The 21,566-nt window shown below is 34.6% G+C and overlaps 2 protein-coding genes across 2 annotated transcripts; both read right to left on the bottom strand.

Annotated features, from left to right (window-relative positions):
* Positions 1–13,551: 13,551 nt before the first annotated feature.
* Positions 13,552–14,583, bottom strand: LOC137621927 (protein FAM200C-like). The gene has a single exon (XM_068352429.1). It carries the CDS (start codon positions 14,581–14,583, stop codon positions 13,552–13,554), a length of 1,032 nt encoding a protein of 343 aa, XP_068208530.1.
* Positions 14,584–14,636: 53 nt separating this feature from the next.
* On the bottom strand, positions 14,637–15,320 carry LOC137621926 (protein FAM200C-like). The gene has a single exon (XM_068352427.1). The coding sequence runs from the start codon at positions 15,318–15,320 to the stop codon at positions 14,637–14,639; it is 684 nt and encodes a 227-aa protein (XP_068208528.1).
* Positions 15,321–21,566: the final 6,246 nt, after the last annotated feature.

Here is a 21,566-nt window from a genome sequence, read left to right as displayed (position 1 = left end):
ATTATTATTATTATGTGTGTATATATACATATATATATATATATATATATATATATATATATATATATATATATATATATATATATATATACATTTATATACACACACATATATATATATATATATATATATATATATATATATATATATATATATATATATATATATATACTGCATATATATATTTGCACACAGTTAAAAAAAACTCTCCGTTGAAATAAACTGTTCTCAGCAGTATTTCAGTGAATTACAGGCGGCTGTAGTTTTACCTTGCTTGGTTATTATCTTTTACGGGTTCGTGACCGTAATATCACTCCTTAACGTCAATATATCCGTTTTTAAAACTATAAAAATCCTGTACTAAATGTTGCCAGGTATTTCCCGTGTATTTTACTGCAATTATTAACAGCGTATATACACACATTATATATATATATATATATATATATATATATATATATATATATATATATATATGTATATATATATATATATATATATATATATATATATATATATATATATATATATATATATATATATATATATATATAATATATATAGTGATTACCGTTGTTTTGTAAGAGTCAATAGCTACCAGTAGAGCCCTAACCCAAAACGGGTTCAAGAGGATGATATCCTTCGAATTCTTATCAAATATTTTTTTCATGTTGACTGAGAGACCGTGCCAAATGGTTAGGGAGTAAGCGCACCCCACGCGGTACTCCTTAAGGCCCCTTCCATTTTACCTTTGCTCCCATTTCTGTTCTTGCTGTGCTGTCCAACCTCTTCTGACTTCATAGTGCAGCTGCTGGGCCTACACAAAGCTGCACTTGGGCGTTGAATATCCTCATGTACCCCATCGCTAGTCTATATAGCCTAAAGTCATAAGTCCAAGCATTTCTCCTATTTTTGAGATGATTATCCTTAACAGGTTTTTAGTTGTTATTATTATTATTATTATTATTATTATTATTATTATTATTATTATTATTATTATTATTATTATTATTAATATTAATAGCCAAGCTACAACCATAGTTAGAAAAGCAAGATGCTATCTACCCAAGGGCTCCAACATGGAAAACTAGCCTAGTGAGGTAAGGAAGTAAGGAAATAAATAAACGATATGAGAAAAAAATGACCAATAAAATATTTTAAAAACAGTAACAACAGCAAAATAGATATGTCATATATGAAGTATAAAAAGACTTATGACAGCCTATTCAACATGAAAACATTTTCTGCAAGTTTGAACTTTAGAAGTTTAGTTTGAATTGACTTGAATGATTAATAAGTATTATATGTCCATATTGTTATGAAACTACGAAAGTAAGGGGTGCAAATTAAATGCGAATAAGTCATGCATGTGGAAAATTATATCAATGTATTAAATGTGCCTTATTTTGGTGTCATTGTATAAAAAGGATGTACTTTGAAAGACTCCCCATTCGTTTTCCACACTTTTATCTAGCTATATTAAAAAAATAAAATTATATTATAAGTGATTTATTCAGTAAAAGTCTGTAATACCTCTCCCCCCAAAAGTATTTCATGTTATAAAAGTAATTCATACGTATACAAAATTTAATTTATAACTGCTTATATGGCAAGAAGAAAATGCAATTTACATGTGATATCTTCATATTCCATCCTCTACAGAATGCGCTTTGAATAAACCCTCATATATTTATTTGACGACGTCAAATTTATTTTCCCCAAAAGACTAGAAGGAAAGAACTTGACTGACATCAATTATTTTGTTTGTTGGGTAAAGAACTGACTATTATTATTATTATTATTATTATTATTATTATTATTATTATTATTATTATTATTATTATTATTATTAGCTAAGCTACAATCCTAGTTGGATAACAAGATGATATAAGCCCAAGGGCTCCAACAGGGAAAATAGCCTAGTGAGGAAAGGAAATAAGGAAATAGATAAACGATACAAGAAGTAAGAACAATTAAAATAAAATATCTCGAAAACATTAGCATCAAAAAAATATTTCATATATAAGCCATAAAAGGACTTATGTCAGCCTGTTCAACATAAAACCATTAGCTGCAAGTTTGAACTTTTGAAGTGCTACTGATTCAACTACCCTATTAGGGTAGTTGAATCAGCTGGAATACAACTTCTATAGTACAGTGTAGTATTGAGCTTTGTCAGTCATTTGATTCCAATTTGTAATTCCCGTGTCTAATCCTTCGTTTTTTGAGTCAGGTTTCTTTTTCTCTCTTTTTTTTTATGTGTGTGTAATGATATTCTGATGTCTTTTGAAAAAGTGGTTACCATTACAAATCTTAAGAGTTATGTTTCTTTTAGAAATATTCGATATAGTAAAAATCCAATTGACTTGGAATCTGGGGAGGATTGATTATTATTATTATTATTATTATCATTATTATTGTTATTTATTATTATTATTATCATTATTATCATTATTATTGTTATTAATATTATTATTATTATTGTTATTATTAATATCATTATTATTGTTGTTGTTGTTGTTCGTAGAAAAAATCTGTAAAATCCAATATTTTCTCAATCATGCTTGCACATAAAAGAATGGCTGAATGGAAACGAAAAAAAAGTGAGGTTTAAAACAAAATACTAGTTAATGATTAAAGATGATTCATTGAGAGCAAACGACAGCTTTCAATTTAACAGACCAGTTTTTTATGTGGACTCAAATATTTCAGACAATCTCTTTAAAGTAAAGTACTGTTTCAGATTTTATTAATATATTTATTTATTTATATTTATATTCAAAGTCATATTTTGAATTTACATCATGTCTTATATCTTGAATAACTGGAAACTATCACGTTTTAACGTTAACTGTAGTTTTATCTTTTAGACGAATCAAACTGATTAAATGAAATATATAATTCGAATCGATCTTCAAGACTTTAGAAACAATTGATGCAATGGAAGATTTCTGATCTTTTTCGTTTCTTCATACTTGGGAAATTAGTAATATATATAAATAAAAATATGAAAATTATGATTTAAAACATTCTTTGAATTCGTTGGCTCATCTTTCGGGGAGGGAAAAAAAGATAATTTATTTTATGGATATTGTTTAATCTTTGTTTGTCTTTTATTCGGTATTTTATTATATATTAAAAAAAGTGATGATTTGTAGGTTATGATATTCAAACATGATTTTCATTTCATGTAATGAACTAATAAAAATTGTATTATAGAACTGTGACAGATAGCAACACACTCCTACATCAAATAGAAACCTCTTTTGAAATGCTATTTCAAGATTGAAGATTCTTGTTTGATAAATGATTGAATATTTATTTATGTATATTATCCAATTAGAAATCATATCATATACTTGATTGATCGCTATCTGTTACTTTGGCGATGTGCCACAAGCTTAATCTCCAATTAGAAATCATATCATATACTTGATTGATCGCTATCTGTTACTTTGGCGATGTGCCACAAGCTTAATCTCCAATTAGAAATCATATCATATACTTGATTGATCGCTATCTGTTACTTTGGCGATGTGCCACAAGCTTAATCTCCAATCAGAAATCATATCATACTTGGTTGATTTCTATCTGTTATATTGTATTTTGGCGTTGCAATACAAATGGTCGTTAGGACCGCCTCAGACCAAGCATTTAAAATGCTAATATAATACTAAAATTACTTACAGACCTTTTCTTAAATAGCATCTATAACGTTTTAAACGCTCCCAGAACACTAAAATTGCTGTCAGGCCGTCTCGAGTATTTGAGACAGCCTTGCTCATACGTCCTTCTTCCTCTGAATTCAACTTCTATTATTTTCGGCAATCGTAAACTGCACAGAGGCAACTGGTCTGGAATTCGCTCGGAAGAAGCCATTTCAGATTTTTATGACCCCCCCCCCTTGGAGTCTGAAAAATTGTCAATCCTTAATAGACTCCCCGCGAGTTTTTTTTTTTTTTATATAAAGGACTTTACAAAACGAGTGTGTGTTGAGATAGTTTTCTCTGGATAATTATCTTTCACTTCTTGTTAAGTCGAGGCTCTTATACAAATTCAAACTTTGGATAAAATTAAGACAAATGAATAAAATGTTGAATTTTCGGGGTACCTATTTTGTATTTTTTCTCAAATTTTACAAACGCATAATTATATTGTTATATTATTATATATAGTTTTAGTTAGTTGCATTTAACGTTCTTAAGTATCTTGTCTAATCTATTTATATTTAATATTCTTATTTGGCGGATGCTAATAAAAAATATTTGTAGGCTTAGCTGTAATCGTCCAAAAGGGGATTCCTCAAGTTTCTCGTCTTTCCAAAGATTTGGAATAATGATAGAATCATTCAGATAAACGGCATAAGAAAGAGAGATTTGTGTGTTATTAGATTGATCTTGTGGTTATACATCGGTCAAAATTTTAATATTTTTCATGTTGGTCATATCAAATTTATTAAATGGTAAGCTATCAAGGATAGTAAGGTAGTGTTCTATTAAAGTCTATCAAGCCATGAGCGTAGCTTGAACTCTGGACCGACAGATTCACGGGTCGCTAACGTTTCCACTAATCCAACACAATTTTATCAAAATGGTAAGATCACAGAAACCCTTTGAACAGTTAGTTTTCCAACAATCTATAGCGGAAACAAAAATACGTTTTCCAGAATATCGGCCAATCTCTCGATGACCCTCATAGCTCCGCTGTGGCGTTACGCGGATTGGTTTCCGGACCTTCTGCAAGTCCTTACGGAGCCTCCAAGAGAACTCCCTCCGCGACACTAGCTACTCAAACAACCACACGCCAACATCTTTCACAAAGCCGTAGCTTCGCTTCGGCTTCACGCCTGGAGACTATCCAGCATCTCCTCGCAGAGAGAGGATTTTCGCAACAAGTTGTGGAAAGGATGTCTGTACACCTGCCAAAGTCATCCGCAGGGGTCTACCAGGCAAGCAGGACAATGCCCTAAACACTGACCATACATAAATATGATCAGCTCCCAAACCCTCTCTCCACCCAAGCTAGGACCAGGGAGGGGTAGGCCTTGGCTGCTTATGACTCAGCAGGTAGACCTATAAGCTCTACCATACCATCCTTAGCAAAAAAGGATGGGGAGGTTGCAGACACTAAAGGAACTAATGAATTTGAGCGGGACTCGAACCCCAGTCTGGCGTTCACCTGGCAGAGATGTTACCAATAGGCCACAACAACCCTAGGAAGAAGACAGATAGGGAACAGACGGACAATCTACGGATTAACAGACAGCTAGAAAGATTTGTGTATCATCTTTGGGATTTTATACTCATTGGGACAGTTTCCAAAGATATTACTCCCAGTCATCTACTGACTCAATACCAACACCTGTACCCACAAAAGAAATCAAATTCATTTACAGATTGAGGTCATTTTAGTACAGTTTGCTAATTTACGCGAATTTGATGGTATTAACATTTCATAGATCTACAAAAAAAAAAGGAGAATCGGAAGTGAGTGAGAGGAGTAAGAGTAGCGGGAGTTGGGAGAGGTATTGTTGAGATATCTAATGCGAATACTTTTAGGATAAGGACTGTTGTATACATTTAGATTTGCCTTCTCTCTTACTTGAAAGAATTTCTAACTGAAAAAAAATATATTCGAGGTCAATGACCTAGAATTTTCAACGCATTTTATCAGCAATTACAGTAGTTAGTCAGTCAATTCCATTTTGATACTAGCGTTAGAGAGTTATGGAGTCCTTTGACTGGCCAGACAGTACTACATTAGAGCTTTCTCTCTGGTTACGGTTCATTTTTCCTGTGCCTACTCATACACCGAATAGTCTGGCCTATTATTCATATGTTCTCCTATGTCCTCATACACCTGACAACACTGAGATGACCAAACAATTCTTTTTCACCCAAGGGGTTAACTACTGCACTGTAAATGTTCAGTGGCCACTTTCCTCTAGATAAGGGTAGAAGAGACTCTTCAGCTATGGTAAGCAGCTCTTCGAGGAGAAGGTCACTCCAAAATCAAACCATTGCTCTCTAATCTTGGGTAATGCCATAGCCTCTGTTGCATGGTCTTCCACGGTCTTGGGTTAGAGTTCTCTTGCTTGAGGGTACACTCGGGCACACTATTCTATCTTATTTTTCTTCCTCTTCTCTTGTTAAAGTTTTTATAGTTTATATAGGAAATATTTATTTGAATGTTGTTGCTGTTCTTAGAATGTTTTATTTTTCCTCGTTTCCTTTCCTCACTGCGCTATTTTCCTGCTGGAGCCGTTGGGCTTATAGCATCCTGTTTTCCATGTAAGGTTGAGCTTAGCAAGTAATAATAATAATAATAATAATAATAATATTGTTGCAATGGCATCAAATTGTTATTAATCAATCGATCAGCAAATCACTCGACGCTTGCAATGATTAACTCTATATCCTTATTCTTCCCAGTTCAGGATTCAGAAATATTCTCGTCTTCCCTTCGTAATGATGAAATGGAAAATTAAATAGAGTATGTTTTCCAGGATTGGCTTATTTTCTAGAGTATTACATTAATGTATTTCCTAGGAAAGATGTTTCTATCTATTGCTGCCTCATTCACTTGGTTCATTTGCATATTGTATCTTTTATTTCTTTTTGTTATGTTTCACATACAAGAGTTTCATCCGCTTGCTATTAATACATACTTCCAGAAACTGAAATGTGAGTGGAATTTTGTGTTTAGAAATTTTCGTTTTCACCTCTGTTCTAATTATAGATAAGCTCCCAATCGCTATTGATAAAAGTTATATTCCGATATATACTCGTATTACGCAATATAGCAAATTAAAACGGTGCGAATCCTGAAAGGTTTTGTCCCTTATATTTTCTAGACATGATCATGAAATAGAAAATATACGAGACGAATCCGTTTCAGATTCGTTCAATTTTTTTCATTTTTCCTAGTGGTTCTTTACATCTAAACGGCATGCGCATAAGTGAATTTTTCCCATATACGTTTGTGTGTGTATATATATATATATATATATATATATATATATATATATATATATATATATATATACATATATATATATATATATATATATATATATATGTATATATATATGTATATATATATGTATGTATATATATATGTATATATATGTATGTATGTATATATATATATATATATATATATATATATATATATATATATATATATATATATATATGTATATATATATAAACAGTTTATGTATGTGCGTACAAAATATAAGTTTATATATGTATAAACATGAAAAACCTGTATGAATCAGTAAAATATTCACCCTTTATTGTAATGACCCCGAGCCAAATTTTAGTAAGAAAGAAATTCCTTCCAGAAGAACTATTATTCATTGCATTACTATTCATTAAAAGATTTAGTTGCAGAAACCAAAAGCCTTTCACGTTGCTTTTCCCTCATGAATAAAAGCAATAAATTAATGCAGAAACTTAGAAAAAAAAGGCTCATCCACATGGCTAAGAGAAAATGGACGGTTTTAGTAATGGGCGACCAACATTGCTGTCATTACTTCCACTTTATTGTAAAACATCAATTGAAGTTGATGTAGATGCTATTACAACTGTCATTAAAGGATTACGTTCATTCATAGCCACTGATAAACGCTGAGTTACATCGGTTGATTTTAACGTTTCTCGAGTTCCCTCGATCAGGCAGTTGATTGGATATCCGCTTGGATAGAGTCCTGATGGTTGATATCCTTGGATTCCCCATGTTTGAGGTTTATCCTTATGATCAGTCGTGTATGTTTGTAAGAGAGAGAGAGAGAGAGAGAGAGAGAGAGAGAGAGAGAGAGAGAGAGAGAGAGAGAGAGAGAGATGATTGTTATTGTGATTTTGCTGTTCTGGATACTTTGAAACCGGATTACGCTGTTCTTGATACTCCAATACTTTATTTCTTTGTTCTGGATAATCCAAAAACCTGATTTCACAGTTTTGGATATTCGAAACTTGATTTTGCGGTTCTCGATATTTCAAAACCTGATTTCGCCGTTTTGAATATTCCAAATTTTGTTTTTCTGGAGATTTTAGAACCTGATTTCGGTGTTCTGGAGACTCCAAAAAACCTGATTTTGATTTTCTGGTTATTTCAAAACCTGATATCTGTTTTTGGTACTCCAAAATCCGATTTCCCTGTTCTGATTACTCGTAAAACCTAATTTTGCTTTTTTTGTAGACTCCAAAACTGGTTGTGTCTGTTCTGGAAACTTCAAAACCTCATTTCTCTGATCTGGGTGGTTAAAAATCTGATTTCTCTATTCTGGATACTCCAAACCTGATTTCGGTGAGCTGGAGACTTTTTTTTTTAATATTTTTTTTTTTTTTTGCAATTAATTTAGAAATTATTTCAAGTAATTTGACTGAACATGTTTCAAACCCTTGTTTATCTTTTTGGAATCTTTTTATTATTATTATTATTATTATTATTATTATTATTATTATTACTATTATTATTATTATTATTATTATTATTATTATTATTATTGGGTAGACACCCACAAAAAAATGTTTCAGAGGCTTTTACTTACTAACCTCGTTCCATTTTAGTGGTTATTATTATTATATTTTTTTTTTCAGCCAGAGGGTCTTAATTTATGTAAAACAATATTCATTGATAAGTATATCATTTTGAACATATATTAGATTTTAAATATCTAGTCCACATTACCAACTGCAAAATCGCCGTTCAAGAAAACAAATTTGAAAAGCAAGATTTTACCAAGTTTAATTTAAAAAGCAGACTTTTCTCAAGCTTATCTTGCTAAAAGCCAACTACACCTCCTTTACTAGCTGACCAGGGGGCGGGAGATGGGGAGGGAGCTTCCCAACCACTTTCGAATAGGGAATTCATAACTCAAGTCCTTATCTCTTATTTGGAAAGACTTTTAGGCTGATAATATTTCCTTTTTGTGCCCCAGCCTTCCCGTGTGAGAAGAAAGGAGGCGATAAAACTTTGCATCCTTGGGAGAGTGGAAGATTAACTTGGCTCTAAACAGGATTACTTTAAAGGCATCTGGCAACTCTTGAAAACTTCGGTGGGGGAATAAGTCTGTTATTTTTGCAGCTCTTACTTACATAAATATTAATTAAGTGGATGTGGTTTCTGCTTTTACCTAAACGGAATTAGTACTCAAATATGGTATTTCTGTTCTTGCTTGAATTGAAATGTTGCAAGAATAAGATTGTTTGCCTTTGGTACTGACAAGGACAATTTTCCTGAAGAGAAAAAAAATGGGTCTTAGAGATTGTTTTATTCGATTTGCATCAATAAAATGTCATCCAGGAAACCTAAATTGCTTGTTTTTTAATAGGCATCATAGTATTTCAGTTGTTTTTCAAAACGTAATACAGTAATATGCACTTTAAAATTACTGTAATTTTAATCGGAAATTCTCTGTAAAAATATACTGTTCTCAGCCGTATTTCAGTGAAATACAGGCGACCGTAATTTTACCCTACTTTGTTATTATAGTTTACGGGTTGGTGACCGCAATCCCACTCGTTTACGTCAATATATCCGTTTTTAAAACGGCAAATGCCTGATAACATTTATTTTAGGACTTTTACCGTGTCTTTTACGGCTTATTTTTAACTGTGTATTGCACATCATTTAGTTGTATGCATCCAAGTGGCTTGGTATCATTGGTTTTTAACGCAAAACCGACCATGGCGTCACGTGAGATCAGTGTTGAAGCACCGTGTGGAATCATAGAAATGATCGAAAATGGTCCTGGTACACACAGTTTTGTTGAGAAAGCTCAAGAACTTCTATTCGGGACCCGTTTAGTCTCTCATTAATATTTTTACGGTTTGTATGTTAAAGTAAAAAATGTAATTAATCCTCTAAATAAGTGATCCTCCACACCAACCCATAAGGATTTCGTTATATTGACGGATATTGTCTCGAGATGAATCGGTAAATGGATTTTTGTTAAAAGGTATCTCATAAAATACGATGTATCCAACTTTATAGGAGTATATTAAATTGATATTTTGGTGGAATGTTCTACGGTGGTTCCTAAATTATGATTCTTATCTTCATTTCATTTAAAAAGGGTCTGCATTTTTCATGTACAGTACAAGACCAATACTACACATTTAACGACTTATCTTGTATAAACATGATTTAAATTACTTCTTGTCGTATGGTAAAGCGAAAAGAATCAGATATTCTATTCCCAAAGCCCGATGGTAAGCTTTCTTCTCAATGTTTAATGAAAGTGGTATATATTTCCTCAGGTTAGAGGGCATTTTTTAATAATGAAAAACTTAAGTAATACATTTATACCGTGTTATTGTAAAAAGCTTCCATTTCACTTCAGTGGACGATACTATTTTCACGCCCTTGAATGCTTTAATTAATTTTTGTCTGAAAAAAAAATGTGGTTTTTGGAATGAAATCATATATTTCACGTTTTGCATCTTCCCGACAGCTTATTGGATATCCAAAAGATATAACTATAATATTAGATAAAAACAGATTTCAAGGAAACGTCATTTCCATGGGGGAGAACAGACGATAGAAAAAGCGAATGGAGTTGAAACAAGATTCCAACCCAAGAGGATGGTGAAAAAAAATAAAACTATGGGACCCTCCAGCTTCTCTTACCTCGTTAACAGAATCCGGGAATGTTCTATATTTTTTTATGACTCGGAAAAGGGGAAAACCTATAAGAACTTTTTAAGAAACGCTCTTGGAACTCCGAAGTTGAAAATTATATTCCTTGTCGAAAGTCTATCTTTGGACATATTTGCCTCATAAGTAATATATTTATTGTTAATTTCGCTTTTGCTATTTTAAAAGATTTTTTGTGATATGCTTTCCTCTCTTGTATCCTGAGAGAAGGATTTCTATCGATATTTTGTAACGTTTCGTAGTTATACTGAATAATAGTTCTCTCTCTCTCTCTCTCTCTCTCTCTCTCTCTCTCTCTCTCTCTCTCTCTCTCTCTCTCTCTCTCTCTCCATTAATCTTCCAGGGTATGTAGCCTATTAGAAGAAAATATCATGCAAATTATATTATCTAGAAAATTTTTGACTTTATATATATATATATATACACATCTATATATATAAATATATATATGGATATATATATATATATATATATATATATATATATATATATATATATAATATAATATATATATATATATATATATATATATATATATATATATATATATATATATATATATATATATATATATGATGAGATATTTCGATAGATAAGTAACTGAATTAGAATAAGGAAAGGAAACCAATTCTGAATGAAGATTAAAAAGAGGATTTTAAGATGGATTGACCACTGATATATATATATATATATATATATATATATATATATATATATATATATATATATATATATATATATATATATATATATATATCTATATATATATATATTATTTATATATGTATATATATATATGTATATATATATGTACTGTATATATATATATATATATATATATATATATATATATATATATATATATATATATATATATATATATATTAGTGTGCTACTGTTATTAACACACATTGAGTATGTGTTGTTTGGGATGTTGAGTCTTGAAATAAAGTCAAGCATGTTAACTTTAAAATGGTTTATTCTCTAAAAACAACAGTGTTAACATCTCCATCACAGGAGTATAGCTGGTTTGGTCGGATGACCAATTCAGGTGCAGTATAGATAAGAACTGCCTAAAATATCGATATCACAGATATCGTATATTTAGTTATCTCAGCATTTAAACACAATATGTAAACTTTACATTAGTTTAGGAAGACACCTGCATCCGGTGGCGACACAATCTTTCACACGGTATGCATTTGTGTTTATGATTCAAAAAAATGTTACATTGCTGAGAGATGCAAAATGCATCCTGTTATGATTTTGTCTGACTACAGCAAATCTCACGCTAGCTTCTTCTTCCACAATGACATATTACGTCATGTGTTTTAAACATGTAATAACTAACTATTACATCAGCTCGGCCAGCTATCTCAATTTTTTTTTTTTTATTTTAACAACACGCCAAAATATGTTTACTAGGAGTGTGACTGGATATATGTATTATTCTTTGTTTAACTTTAGCCATAAGCAAATGAGGACGAATGTCCAAATAGGCACATTAAAAAAAAATAATAACAATAATGCATATGAAAAGATATTACCAAAGCATAGAAAAAAATGTATGATAGATACAGATCACATATATGGTACATTGCTAGCAAATGATTATATGGTACCAAAAAAAAAAAATACTGATATACATATGATTCGGTAACTTGTTAAAGAATAATTGTTACCTTTGTCAGAAACACAGATTAACACAATACGGTAATTAATAAAAATATTTGTTACCTTGGTAAAGATTCAATTTTAGTGCACAAACACGAATTCCTGGTACGTACACGTACCACGGTTTCGTACATATATATATATACATATATATATATATATATATATATATATATATATATATATATATATATATATATATATATATATATATATATATATATATATATATATATATATATTTATATTTATATATAGGGCTTATATATTTTATTAGATGCCCATAGATTCTGTTATTTTAATTTTTTTTTCTCTTCTTTTAACATTCCGGCTTATATATTTTATTAGATGCCGAGAGAAAAAAATGATTTATTTTTTAAATGTTTTTTAAATGTATTTTTAAAAATGCAAATGTTCTATAGTCTCTTCAATTACATATTACTAGCGTACTAACTGCTTTTCGTACACACGCTATTCCCAGACAATTTTACTCCTTTTAGCGAATGAAGTGGCCAATTTCAAACGGCTTTAAATTGAATTAAATAAGGAGTTTTGTCTGGACATGGCAAAACGTTCTGTTTTAGCTGCAAACTGTTCCTTAACCTACGCCAAACAAGGATGTTAACGGCAATAAATATCATCACCGTCACAACTGTTCCTGCTAGTAGTATGGGGTGAAGAAACTCTTTATAAGTCGGTGACAGGTGGTCCATCTCGGTCAATTTCATCAACCGCTTGGCTACCTGTATGTTGTATGGGAGAGGTAGTGATGGCATTGTAGTCGACCACGTGAAGTTCGCGAAGTAGGCTCGTTCTCTGATGATGGTCTTGATCCCGGTCACCATGGAATTAGGGGAAGTCCCGATACAACCATCTGCTGCAACGAAGATTTTGGAATAGGACGTGGATCCGTCCGGGCATGATACATTGAAGCCGTCCTTGTTGTATCGTATCCACGAGCCGTTGTTCAGTCTGCAATTGAACTCATTATTGTCAAAGGGATAAAGCTTATCCAGACAATTTTCACTTGTATGGGAGAGAGCACTGTCTAGCACAGCGTTTCTCAACCTTTGATAGCCCATGGCCCCCCTCACCGAGTGGCTAACACTCGTGGCCCCCTGCCCTTCAATAAAAAAAATGCAGATTTTGTTTTATGTTGTTTATTCAGTCACTAAAATTATAAATCAAAGTAAAAATTTTTGCTGAACGATATAATCAATGAGACACTTGCTGTTGGGCTCGTGTGACGAGGCCTCTTATGTCTGGCTCCGTCTTGGACACAGCAAGGCGAATATCGTTCCCAACATCAAGACGGTTTCTGGACTTCGTTTTAATGGTCGCCAGGTCAGAAAATCCAGATTCGCAAAGGTATATTGTGGCGAATTGAATGTGCATTTCGGATGCCTTCTTGCTGAGTAGTGGATATGCATCCTGAACAGACAACCAGAAGCTGGAGAGGTCTTCTCTGTTACTGAAGGCCAGCTTCATTGCTTTTGAGACCTTCAACTCTGCGAGCTCCTCTGCTTCGTCTTCAGTAGGTTCAATTTCGGTGTTGAATGGGTCTCTGTGCCATGGAACATCCAATGGAGCATCGTCGAAATAAGATTTGAACTCAGCGGAGAGAATGTCGAGATGTCCAATGATGCAATCTTTGATGCCGATGGGAAGTTCAATCCTCTGCGTCTGCAGATGCTCGTCCAAGAAAGGAAACGAGGCTGTGGATCCGGCCTCGATTCGTGCCTGCCAGACTCCCATTCGAGCAGACAGTCCGGCAAGCTTGCCTTGAACGTCACTGACTGTCACATCATGGCCTTGCAAAGACTGGTTCATTTCGTTGAGTCGGCCGAATATATCGGCCAGGTAGGCGAGCATCATGACGAACTCTTCATTGTCGAAGTGGACATGGGGGTTGTTTTCGTTCTCTCGCAGGAAAATTTCTGTCTCCAACCGGGGTTCATACAACCGAGAGAGGCATTTCCCCCTCAATAGCCAACGAACTTTGGTGTAAAACAGAAGTCCCACATGTTGCGCTCCCATTTCGTTGGCCAGAAGTTGGAAGAGCCGATGATTTTTGGCCTTCGCACGAATGAAGTTGATCACTTTGACCGCAACGTCCATGACTTCCAACAAACGCGGCGGTAGAGTTTTTGACGCAAGAGCATATCGGTGTAGTGAACAGTGGGAAGACATCACGTGGGGCCATTCATTCTTCACAAGCGTGACGAACCCTCCTTTAACGCCAATCATCGCTGGAGCACCATCAGTACAAATGTGCTTGAAATTCTGCCAGCTGAGTCTATTCACTTAAAAAAAGAGTCCACGATGGCTTTGACATCTTTTGCTGTCGTTGTGGTTGGCAGGGTACTGCAGAATAAGAACTCTTCCTTCATCTTTCCTTCTTTCTCGTAGCGAGCGAAGGCGATCAACTGGCTCTTCAGAGCGGTGTCAGTAGACTCATCAAGTTGAAGGCTAGCTTGGAGCGTGCTTTGCTTGATTTCACAGGAAACTTGACGGCACACATCAGCGGCCATGTCATCAATCCGTTGGCGGATCGTGTCATTAGAGAGCGAAACTTGCTGGATTTTCTTTTTTGCCTCTGGTCCGATCATCAGTTCCACCATTTTCTCTGTACATGGCTTGATAAGTTCCTCAGCAATAGTGTGCGGCTTCTTGCACTTCACAATTCGGTATGCCACTTCGTAGCTGGATTGAAGAGCAGGTTTTTCTTCTGGCCGGAATCCAAATTTTGGAAGTGTCGTTTCACGGTCGTACCGTGCTCGTTTCGTAGACAGTGCATCAATATTATCATCTTTCCTTTGGGGATGCACCTTGTCGCGATGGTTTGAAAGTTTGGAAGGACGTAGTGATGCATTTGCCATCACCACTGAGCAGTGCAGACATTGCGCGCAGTCCACGCCATCTCGAATGACCTTCGTGATTCCAAACTTGATGTAGCTGTCTGTCCATTTTCGAACCTTCGACATCTGAAAAACAACAACAACAATAACACGGTAAAAAATTTGGTTTAAAAAGTGCTCTTTCAAAACAAAACAAAAATAAAAATCGTAGCACTAAATTAACTTGTTACGATTTTTCTTGCTGTGGTGCACTCGTGGTGCACTGAGGCCTGCATGGATGGTGTAGGTATCAACCCTACACCACCCATGCAGGCCTCAACCCATGCCCGTCAAGGCCACTACGGTCATATGACAATATAAATGTAAAGTGAACATGTATAATTAGTGTAAAAATATTTTATCTCAAAAACTTAGCGAAATATACGGAAAACCAATATGCCATGAGAACACGCACTTTTCTTTCCTCTGTCCAGTCCAGTGGGATACTGGCGCCAAGGAGCGTGCCAGCACCACGGGAGTGATAGCGCATGCGCACAACAGACAGTGTGAGATTTCTGCGTTGGCCTAGCGGACCCAAGCGTCCACGAACTTGCGTCTAGCTGTGCCACACTTTGACTGGACGTTGTTGTAGCGGTGGTGAACTTTGCCGGAGTGGAAAATTGACCGCTCTTCACCGCTCGCAATATTTTGTGCAGCTCAAAACTTTCGGAGCGGTAGGAGGGACCATCAGCGGTGGCCGAGCGTATACGGCGTTGCCTTAACGGGGGCCAACTTCTGTTTAACGGTGGTAAACGGTTACGAGCGGTGATGAATTTTTTTCACCGCTCCAGGAACTAAACACTGTGTAAAAAAATCAGGCAAATTGTTTAAAAAAAAACTCTTCCCCTATGACCGGAGTCTCGTCACCTTAATTATACACTCCAAGCTTCTGCATTCTGAATTGCATTTTTCGGTGTCCGCTCGTGGCCCCCCGGTCGAAGGCCCGTGGCCCCCTGGGGGGGCCACGGGCCCCCGGTTGAGAAACGCTGGTCTAGCACTATACCTAACTCGCATGAATCCATTAAGTTTTTATGGAATTCAAATGAGTCAGCTGTACATATTTTTCTATCCATTACGTCTGAACAGTGAGTTAATTGATTCAAGTCTTTAATGACCATATATGTTTCCTTGTCTGGGGAAATCAATATGTGTCCTGTCAAACTGGATATTACTGGATTTGAGTGATTCGTCATGAAAGTCGGAAATGGTGATATCCTGTAAGATTGCCAGGCATCAGAAGAATCAAAGGGAATTGTAATCATAATCTTGTTATTTTCAACGCTTACTGTAATTAGGCTGTAATAAAATTCTAACCTACGTGCGTCTAACAAAGGAACATAGCCTAGTTTCTCCCGCCCGTTCTCCAGAACTAACTTTTAAGTATTTTATAGGCAACAAATGGGGTGACAGTACACCTTTAGTTGCTAACGTGATAGCTTCTACATAATCTTTTGATTTCTCACTGAAATGTGCTATTCTGTTATGTATGTGATCTATTTTTGAATCATAATACGTTAACGTTGCCAACAAATCCTGTACTTCCATAATCTGACTGATATTACTTGAATGTTCATTTACTAAATCTATAATTTGATTGATTGAAGCTAACTGATTCCTTAGTTCTGACATAATCAATTCATCTTCATGAGTCAAGAACTCAATTTTCTTATTTTGATCACTAATCTTAAGACGATTGGAAATTCCTAAACCTAAACTTGCAATAGACCTAAAGATGTTTAATGCAGCAAAAATAAACGGGTTTCGTCTTTCTTTATGTTCGTGCCCTACAGTCCACATCAAAAGGTCACGAGCCAAAGATTCTGTCTCGTAAGTCTTATTTTGCAAGTCATCAGATAGCATCTCTGCAACTTTTAGTGTCGATCCAAGAGACCTCTCTGTAGTCAAATGAAAATGTCTTCTATGCAACTCATCTAATGAGACAGCAAACCATGAAATGGCGATTTTTAAGCTAGTGACATCATTCTCTGAAAGAAAAATTGCTTGCATATGCACTTCTACAACTACGTTGCTTGATGTAATAAAAACGTCTTCTTGTCTTTCAACTATAGTGCCATATTTAAAATCTATACTTTTAGTTTTAGAGCTCATCCCACACGAGAAAAATGTCTGAGCGAACAATATCACTCCCAGCAACAAAAAATTCATCTTGGAAACCTGTAACGAGAAAAATATATGTAATTACTCCTGTATTAAGAAGAAAACTTTTTAACATACAAATAAAAATCTTTCCCTCACTTCTTTCCCCCTCTTTTTTTTTTTTTTTTTAATTTCTTATGTGAGCCAATGGTACTATTCTCTCATCCGTGGGTTGGGATACGTTTTGAATTCTAAACCTATTGGCCGTTAATGTTTCCAAAATGTTAAATGGGCCTTCAAACTTAGGTGTAAGTTTATAATTGAGTCCTTTACGTACATTTACCTGTATGTATACATTATCACCCACGGTATATGTTTTAGTTGGCTTCGCTATTTTGTCATGATTCCTTCTCATTATGATTTGTGATTCATCTAAATTCTTTCGAAGGATATCATATCGACTTTTGCTTGCATTTATACATGCTTTTAAAGGATTTGATAGATTAGTTGTAGGCGTTAATACATGGAAAGGCGTTCTAACTGGGGTACCATACAATGCCTCGTGCGGTGACATTTTAATTGATATATGATATGAATGATTCAGAGTACTCAGTACTGCAGGTATTGCAATATCCCAGTTGGGGTCTGATCCCCCTAGTGTTACTCTTAATATATTTAAAACCTTCCTATTTGCTCTTTCCACTAGCCCATTCGACTCTGGGTGATATATCATGGTATTTATTTTCTTTATGCTAAGGAATTCACACAATGAGGTAAGAAAGTGATTATTAAATTCTCCACCCGAGTCTGAGATTATCATGTGTGGAATTCCATGTTAACAAATGTAACACTCGTAAAACTTCCTAGCGCATTCAATCGCAGTTTTAGTTTTAAGCGCTATTAGTTCTGTATATCGAGTTAAAGCATCTACAATTACTAAGAGGTGCTTATTTCCTCTGTCTGACTTGTAAAATCCTGTTAACAAATCTAAATGTATTCTTTCAAAGGGTTGATTGGGCACGGGATAAGCCCCTAGGCTGACAGGTGTTTTCGTATGCCCTTTGTTTTCCTGACATGTGCGACAATTAGCTATGTGTTTTTTTATATCCATATAGGTATGCAATATATGCCCTAACAAGTCTCCAAACACTATGTTAATCATTCTTGTAAATGTTATGGGAGCACAACGTAAACCAAAAGGCATCCGTAAAAATTCATAATGTCCCCTGGCTGTGCTGAAGGCTGTGTATGGGATACTATCTTCTTCTAATGATATCTGGTGAAAGCCTTTAAGTAAGTCCAAACTGGTAAAATATTTATTCTGACCTAACAAAGACAAAATATCGCCAGTACTTGGCACTGGGAATCGATCAGGAATCGTCTCCTCGTTTAGACGACGGAAGTCTACGCAGATACACCATGTTCGATCTTTTTTCGGTACAACTATTAATGGAAAATTATAAGGGCTGTTTGATTTCCTGATGACTCCTTCTTCTAGCATTTTACCTACTTCATCATTTATTTCATTCTGGAATTTCATAGGGAGTCTGTACGAGGGTACATAGATAATTTTCTGCTTGTCCTTTAACCTTATTTGATGCTCGATCACATCTGTTTTTCCTAAGGATCCATCCATAGTGGAAAAAACATCATGATATTTAGTTAAAAGTCCAAAAATTTTCTGCTGAATTTCTTCGTCTTGAATGTCTTTATTGATTTTATTTTTAATAGATTGCAAAAGGGATTCATCCGCAACTGATTGAGCGTGATTGATTTCAGCAACGGTAAGAATACGATGCTTATAAACTTCTACATCCAAGATATGTTGATTTTTTGTGAATTACTAAAGTGTTATTTAAATGATTACAGACTTCAATATTACATTGTTGATGTGAGCTTACTGTATAAATAGCTTGTGTGACAGACAATCCGTTAGTTTTCAAAGTGTCGGAAAGGATTAATATTTCAGATCCCGGTAATGTTTTCTTTATTTGCACTATTAAATTTGGAGGTACGTTTGGCTCGATAGATTGCGTGCAAGATGATATTACGGGTGAACCAGAATTCTGCTGGGTCGCGTATATTATTTCTTTATTAGTGAGACAAGTTATTGGTTCTTCAACGTACGTTACGGTTACATTTGTCGTCTCCTTTTTATCCAAAACTAATTTTAAGGTATTAGAAGACTTATAGAATTTTCCTTTGATATACACGCCGTGCTTGGCAGGGGCTAAGATAATGTTTTGATTTCCCATAGATGGGTATCCTATAATTACAGCTGGATACATATCAATGTTTTGTACAACAACAAATGTATCGGCAAACGTGCGCTTACCGACCTTGAACTGTACATGAGTTATGCCTATGACATTTAATTCATTATTTCCTATACCCGAGAGTCTCACTCCGGATTTTTCTATCGGAAAGTTCGAAAACAACAAATAATGTGTCCTCAAATCTATGATATTACGTGGACTACCAGAGTCAAAAAATAACGTAAAGGATTTGTGTTCTAAATTTACAGCATATAATGTTGGTCGTAACTCATTTTGGCTTATTATTGTATGAATTCGTTACAAATCTACGGGAGCATGCACTGTTTTACTTAATTCGGCCTTGTGTTTCATAGGAAAATCTATTGCCTCACAATGATCTGATAAAACATTAAATTGATTATTCAATACTATTGATGTTGACATGAATGACCTTGACCCAACATCACTCTCTTCCCCACTGGAGTTAATTATGTGGTATTTGCTTTGCTCTGCACATTCTGAAAATTAGTCTGACCTTGCGAGGTCTGGTTTGACGACCCAGGCTCAGCGTTATTCGAAGAAGTGTTTGATTGTTTCGGATTCTGAACTACATTGACGTTTGGCTGTTTCTTGTTGTTGTTAAAGTGAGGATTTTTCTTTTTATTTCCATATGGAACTGACTGTGGAATTGACTGTGTATTTCTTGGATGCTGTTGTGTCTTACGCGAGTAGCACTGACTATATGAATGAGTCGAACTATTATGTATCGAACAGAATTTCGTTCTGCAGTCCGCGATCAAGTGACCTTGACGTTTGCAATTATAACACGTCATTCCCGCAACTTGACTATTATTAACTACATTTACTTGTTGTGGCTTTGTTTCATTCTTTGCAAAAACTTGAGTTAACACGGGATCGAGGTCTGAACACTTAGACATGTGTTTCCTTATTTGTTTATATACATCCAATTCCGTACTTGCAGGCGTTAACTTTTTATCAAAACACCGCACTAAAGCTTCAGGCAACATAAGTGTCATGCAAGTTAAATACATTAATCGTAAAATATCTTTCACGGAGATGTTATCTCTAATAACCCAAGTGGAATTACCTAAAATATCTTGATATTCATTAAGCCTATCAGCTATGAGAGCTGCTCTCTCAATAACATTAAGCCGATTCATAGTGGCTTGATTAAGTGTATCTCTTAACGTTAATACTACATCCAAGGCTTCTTCACACCCATAAACCGCGAGTAACCTAACTTTGAAATCATCCCAGGTAACTGCTTCTTGAAATGAAACACCTCTTAAATACGCACTCGCATCCCCCTTGGAAAAATCTATAAAACTTTTAGCTTCTTGTAATTGTACAAAAGGGTCTACGATTTGTTTGGCATTTAAATGGGCATCGGCGGATGAAATCCATGACTCCACATTTTGAGGCAAGAACCCATTAACCCGACCCTGAAAAGGAAGGATTGCAGACCTGGCATTTACAAGTGTCACAATCGAGAGAGGATTACTCTGTCCTACGCCACTAGGTCCAGGGATGGGGCTCACAGGGGGCGTCATGACTACTGTATTTCTTTTCCTATCTCTTTGACCCCTTACAATTTTATCAAAATATCTATATGAATACAGACATCCACTGCGTAAATGCATAAGCACTGAATGATAAAGATTTTAACAAAAATCCCCAAAATAATGCTACTAATCCCAAGACATTTCCCGAGAATTTCTGAAAGAAAACAGAATACAAAGATATTTCCTGAGAATTTCTGAAAGAAAACGGAACACAAAGATATTTCCCGAGAATTTCTGAAAGAAAACGGAATTAGTACAAAGAGAGAAAAAATTCTAGATGAGAATTCGGAGTTGAACACAGTTTCCTTTAATGAAAGGAAAATAAAAGATTAGCAAACCACTCACCCCGGTAATAATCGACTAACGACTCGTGATAACTACACTTCACTGCCCAAACT

The sequence above is a fragment of the Palaemon carinicauda genome, chromosome 28 (genome assembly GCF_036898095.1).
Source record: "Palaemon carinicauda isolate YSFRI2023 chromosome 28, ASM3689809v2, whole genome shotgun sequence".
Taxonomy (NCBI): Eukaryota; Metazoa; Arthropoda; class Malacostraca; order Decapoda; family Palaemonidae; genus Palaemon; species Palaemon carinicauda.
Note: the sequence above shows the minus strand (reverse complement) of the source record. Positions and strands in the feature narration are given on the sequence as shown.